The 6,067-nt window shown below is 44.7% G+C and overlaps 1 protein-coding gene across 1 annotated transcript in view; it reads right to left on the minus strand.

The window, feature by feature from the left end:
- Positions 1-5,690, minus strand: part of PTGER2 (prostaglandin E receptor 2) — a 9,401-nt gene extending 3,711 nt beyond the window's left edge. Inside the window, exon 1 of the mRNA XM_006920186.3 lies at positions 4,142-5,690. Coding sequence (XP_006920248.3) covers positions 4,142-5,179 — 1,038 coding nt within the window. The 5' untranslated portion in view covers positions 5,180-5,690. The remainder of the gene's footprint in view (positions 1-4,141) is intronic.
- Positions 5,691-6,067: the final 377 nt, after the last annotated feature.

Raw genomic sequence — 6,067 nt, forward strand, 5'->3', positions numbered from 1 at the left:
AAAAAATGTTGGACACTACGAAACATCCACCCAGAACTCAGATAAACACAAGACTTTGCAAATGATTTCAGTCATCTATGTGCTGTCCATGGAGTGCAGGTTAGGAACCCTGGTCTAGAGGAAGTGTCAGCCTTCTCCAAATGTACTTTCCCTATCCTTGGCCTGTCCGATCATACCTATGTCCCAAATGCAGAAGTCTAAAGTCTAGTTTTCTATTAGAGGGGGAAAATTTTAGGCAGCAAAATATCCTAAGAAAAATGAAGCTAGATACATCTTGGTGATATAAATTGAGGCACAGTAGAGGTAAACTCAATATAAAGATGCAGAGTGGTGGTCAGAAACTTTGAAATAAAGGACAGGAGAAGCCACAGAAACCCAGCAGACCAAGTTGCAGATTAACTGGGCCTTACGCTTTTAGGTAGAAAAAGACTTGTTGATTGTCTTCCTGAAACACTATGTCTCCAGTGATCTATTTCACTATTTCTACTCTTTTTCTTTTTTAAACTTAATATTGTGATAGGCTCTTGACATGCCAAAAAGAAATATATCATCCCTAAAAGCTGTTTTTCTTTAAGCTGAGGCCTTAATTATCTGAAATAGCAGTGATGATGAACTCAACCAAGGGTGGAGACATAATGTACAACTTCTTTTTTGGGAAAAGAACTAGGATTCTTGCTGTCTAAATTTTATAAACTCAGTGTAATCATGTCTTAATTCACAACCACCATTTCATAATATCAAATGATATTATGGAAAGTAAAAAGTGTCAAGTAATGACACTCATATAGAGAAACTTTCTCTTGAAAAGTAATGTATATTAAAACTATTTCAACAATCCCCAAATACATCATTAATGACGCATGAACCATAAGGACCTTCAAGTAGTACATGGACATTAAAATATCACCAAGCGAAGTTCATCGTGGTTATGCATAGAGATTTCTGGATCTCTCATCCCTACAAGAATTGTGATATTTTCCACAATGTAATTGACCAATTTCATATCAGTTTTATAACCTCCATTCATGTCATAAAGAGTACTAGGAACGAACAGGAAACTCCAGGGCTGTTTACTTGAGTTTGTTCTGTATTGCAAAGATCAGATTTCCACTAATCAGATTTACTTAGAAATTATAGCCCTAAAGAATTTCTAAAGATGAAGACATTTTTAGAGAGTCAGTGATTCACTTTTGAAATTTTAGAACTGAATAAAATACATAAGCACTTTATCCTAACGGCATGTGGAAAACCATTTAAAATGGCCAGAAGCTATCCACAATTACTAGTAAAGTATTGAGAAAGTGGCTTGATGTGGATTGGAAATAAAGACACTAACTATCTGAGGTAAGAATGGAGGTCTCATATATTTCCTGTGTTCTATTCCATGTCAGGAGGAAAGTTTCTATTTATCTCTGTGAAATAACGACAACAGCTGATTAACATAAGGAGGAATTTATTAATATATACGCTATCCCTTTAGTGCATAAACAGTTTGGAATATGTTGTTGGTCATATGCATGATTTCATATTGGACAGCCAAAATAATGTCATTTCCTAAACAACACATGCCTTTTTTTCCCAATCAGTTGAGAAATGTTTTACGGTACCAGCAGAAGATTTTACATGAGGGGTAATCTGATTATTTCTTAATTTAGAGCAGCATTTACATTAGCCAATCTCCTAAAAACCCATTCTCAGCCTTTTAATTCACGGGTCTGTGGGGAATTAAAAAAAACAAAAACATACACTTGGCCCCTTTTTCTGACATGGAGAAAAAGGTCTTTGCTATTTTATTTTTAAAACTAACAAATTGGAATTAAGAGGAAAAGTGGTCCAGATACTTATAACTCTTCACATTTCTCTTATGAAATCTTGGATTAATTTTCTCATGTGAAAAATGAGTACTTTCTCTCCGATAGTACTGTGGTTAAGAGCATAGGCTCTATGTTTAAATGGCTTAGCTTTCAATCCTGGCTCCAACACTCATCAGCTGTGGGACCCAGGATAAGTTACTTGCCTCATCTATAAAATGGGAATAATAATACTATCTATTTTACAGGCAGTTGTGAAAATAATGGAATAGTGTATGTAAAAATTAGCATCCCCAAATGTTTGCCATGTTGATGTTGATAATAATGATATTTGAGGTTGAACTTGACTTCATTACAGGGCACTGAGCATTTTACATTTCGATAGTTTCACTTCCCAAACTTTGGAAGTCCTATACTGGGATTCTTGGAGGAAACAGTAATTCTAACTTGCCCACACCTTGGGACAATGGCGGTAGTAGTCCCGACTTTCCTAAATCCCCACCACCCTCTTCCCCCTACTTCTGAAGTGCTAGAATAAGCTGGTAGACCACTGAGTACACAGCTGTGAACTCCCCTCCTTGCTGGGCAATTTTTAAGAGACATGGAAAGCGGTTCCAGCAGAAACAGGCTGAGATAGAAAATACTGGTAAATTGTCAGTATTTTCTAGGACAGAAGGAAGAAAATTAGTTGGAATAGCTCACTAATTGTTTTACATTGATTACATTTTAAATTGATAATATTTTGGATAAATTGAGTTAAATAAAATACATTGATTAAAATTAATTGCATCTGTTTATTTTTGTTGTTGTTATGTAGCTACTAGGAAATCCTAAGTTCCATATGTGTTTCACATTTGTGGCCCATGCTGTATTTCTATTGGACTGCATGTGCTCTGTTAAAATAATAGGAAAATTTCCGAAGGCAACCACAAGCCTTTGCCTTGCCTGACAGTGTCCTTGGTTATTATGGGACATGTGGAAATGATTCCTGCCTCAAGTGAGACCTTGGTGTCGGCCATTTCTGTACACAGCTTCAGTGTGGGCCAATAGTGTATGAAGATAATAAAAAATAGTGATGGTGGTGGGAAGTAGGATAAAGTTACTTCTTTAGTTTCTACAGGTCAGACCTGCTAATGGCAGGCAGTGTCCAACTCTTTCTTGTCTCCAAGACTGTGGCAGGTAGGAATCACTGCCAACTCCTCACTCCCTGCAGGGTCAGTCTTGTTCTTCTGAAGATTAGGAAATGGAGCTGCCAGAATCCTCAATTCCTATTTCTTTGTAAGAGGCCAGCCCGTGCTCAGATACATCCCAGGCTCAGTAAACCTCAGCAGGCTCAATCTCACAGCATCATAAAACTAACTGCTGAGGTTGCCCCAAACCAGGACAACACCCATCCCAGTACCTAAACTGCCTCCAGGTCTCCAGGCAGGCTCTGGCCTGCTGGGTCATGGCAAGTGGACATGCCTAATTCTCCCATCCCTGAGATGGACCAGCCATTCCTGTTATAACCTTGTGCTCATAACATGCACAATGGTAAGCTGAAGAGCACCTGTATATATTTCTGACAGTGACATCAGGAAGATATTTTGTAAGAGGGTAAATGCCTCCTTTAAAGGGATCTCAAAAGCTTAGTAAAGGGTTTCTCCAAGTAACCATCTTTTCCTATAATTATCATTACAGATGTATTATGAATTTTCATGGCTACAGAGTTATGCTCCTAATATGTAAACTGGGAAACCCATAAACTAGAAACTTGTTGAACTTTTAGGACAAATAGTGATCTGAAGTTCTGCAACAAGGATCTTTCTCACTTGGGACCATTATCAATGTCCACCGGGTTGGATACCACATTTTGCCCTTTGAGAAACAGCAGGCAAAGTATGGAACTAGCAGCAGTGAGTGGGGGGTACCACGGGGCAAACTGCAGCTCAGGGAAGTCAGACTGAACTGGCAACCATCTAGAGGTGGAAGGGGCTGCCTCCTCCTCGGGTACTAAGCCATGCTAGTGGTGGTGGTTTGGGGACACTGTAAGGGGCCTTTCATTCTAGGATGGAGAGTTTGGTGGCTTAGTGAGTGTCAAGGCTCCCTATCAGTGGGACTGTACTACTGTATGAGAAACACTAGCCTAGAGAAACCCCTACGCCAGGATTAGGGAAGGAAGGAAGTGGGGTAAAGGTGAAAAGGGACAGGGGAAGTCTACAGACCTTTACAAATTAGGACATATTTTTACAAGTTGCAAAAGATCGTGTGGCAGTTGAAAGGGTAGGAGAGGGGAGGGTGTGAGGAGGCTGAGGCAGAGCTGGGCTGTGAAAGCAAAGTGAGTAACTTACTGTGAAAGGCAATGAACAGACGGCAAAGGTGATAGTCATAATAGCCAGGAGAATGAGATGGTCTGTCTCCTCCGCCATGGACATCCTTTCCCCTCTCCTGCGGGTCGAAGGGCCGCCCTGGCCGCTGCCCAAGGAGGGCCCACAGCGGCTTCTTCTGCCCCGGCGGTACATACGGATGAGGTTGAGGATGACGCTGAAGTTGCAAGCGAGCACCGCGACGATGAGCAGCAGCAGCAGGGTGGCATAAAGCTGCAGGTACGAGGTCCGCCCGTGCTGGATGAAGCACCACGTCCCGGGACAGTACTGGACGTACTGCCCGTAGTTCAGCAGCGGCAGGGAGCAGAAAAGCAGGGAGACGGTGTAGATGGCTGGTAGCACCGCCAGGCCGCGGTGGCGCGTGATGTGGCGCTGGTAGAAGTAGGGGTGCCCGATGGATAAGTAGCGCTCCAGGGCCATGGCGAAGAGCATAAGCATCGTGGCCAGGCTGAAGAACGTCATGGCAAAGGCGAAGTAGGTGCACGCGTGGCCGTCGGGCGCCAGTGCCAGCAGGGTCTGGTTCCTTGCATACGAAGCCAGCACCACCGGGCTGATGAGGCAGGTTCCGAGCAGGTCGGTGAACACCAGCTCAGTAACCAGCACGTGGAACAAGGAGATGGAATTCCTGCGCCCCGCATCACCCCGCCAGCGGCGCGCCAGCAGTGCGAGCGCGATGAGGTTCCCCAGCACCCCGGCCGAGAACATCACGGAGCTGATGGCTGGGCTTTCGCCGGAAGGGAGCCACTGTCGAGTCTCGCAGTCCTCCCACCGGGAGCCATTGGACCTATTGCCCATGGTGGGGTGCCGGGAGGAGAGATGTGTCCTCCACTCCCGGCCTGTACCTGGGAGGAGGAGGATCTGAGTGGGAGTGTCCCGAGACCCAGAAGGAAAAGACGAGGAGGGATCGAAATCCAGAGCCCCCTTCTGGTCCCCAGCACGCACCGAGGGCAGGCTCGTCCCAGGTCTCCCGCAGCTCCCGGAGTGGCGGCTGGGCTGCAGCATCTGGGAGGCGCTCGAGGCTCCTCCGACCCGCGCCCACCACGCGTGGAGGAAACTGCAGCCTTCTCCTCGGCGCCGCCCGGGGGCGTGCTAGGGCGCAGTGTTATGAATGTCCGAGGCCAGCGCCCTCGGGTCGTCAGGCCGCACTGCGAGTCCCTTGGGTGCACCGGCGGAGAGGGGGAGGGAGAGGGGTCCAGGCACTGGTCCCGCGCTTAGCTGGGCAGGGGCGCGCGGGCAGCGGGAGTGGTGTTCTTGGGTGGGATGCTCGAAGCCGCACGGTCTTCAGACTTCCTCTAGGAAGCGCTTATCCCTGGCAGAGGGCTGAAAGGGAGCAACGGGGAAAGCGAAGCGACTCACTGAACAAGAGAAGTTAAGACCATCAGTCTCTTGAGATGTGAAAAAGAAAGGAACAACAGACTCCAAAGACGGTTTGCAGGTTAAGACTAATATATTTGCTTGCTCTTTCTTTCTTTTTTTCTTTTTCTTTCTTTTTCTTTCTTTCTTTCTTTCTTTCTTTCTTTCTTTCTTTCTTTCTTTCTTTCTTTCTTTCTCTTTTCTCTCTCTCTCTCTCTCTTTTTCTTTCTTTCTTTCCCTCTCTCTCTGTTTTGTTTTCTTTCTTTTCCTTTGTTTTCTTTCTTTTCTTTTCTTTTTTCTTTTCTTTTCTTTCTTAACTCTCAGGAAAATACACTAAGAGGGCGGGACCAAAATTGGGAGGAAGTGAAAAGCAAGCCTGTCCATCCAAGGAACTAAACCACACAGGCTACTGAGCTGCCCGTTGCACTGTTGCTTTGATTCGGTGGCCAGCATTTTGCCTTTTCCTATGTCAACACCATAACGGATAACCACTTGTTTAAGCAACCATTAAAGAAAGAAAGAAAGAAAGAAATGTTT

Source organism: Pteropus alecto, unplaced genomic scaffold (assembly GCF_000325575.1).
Source record: "Pteropus alecto unplaced genomic scaffold, ASM32557v1 scaffold86, whole genome shotgun sequence".
Taxonomy (NCBI): Eukaryota; Metazoa; Chordata; class Mammalia; order Chiroptera; family Pteropodidae; genus Pteropus; species Pteropus alecto.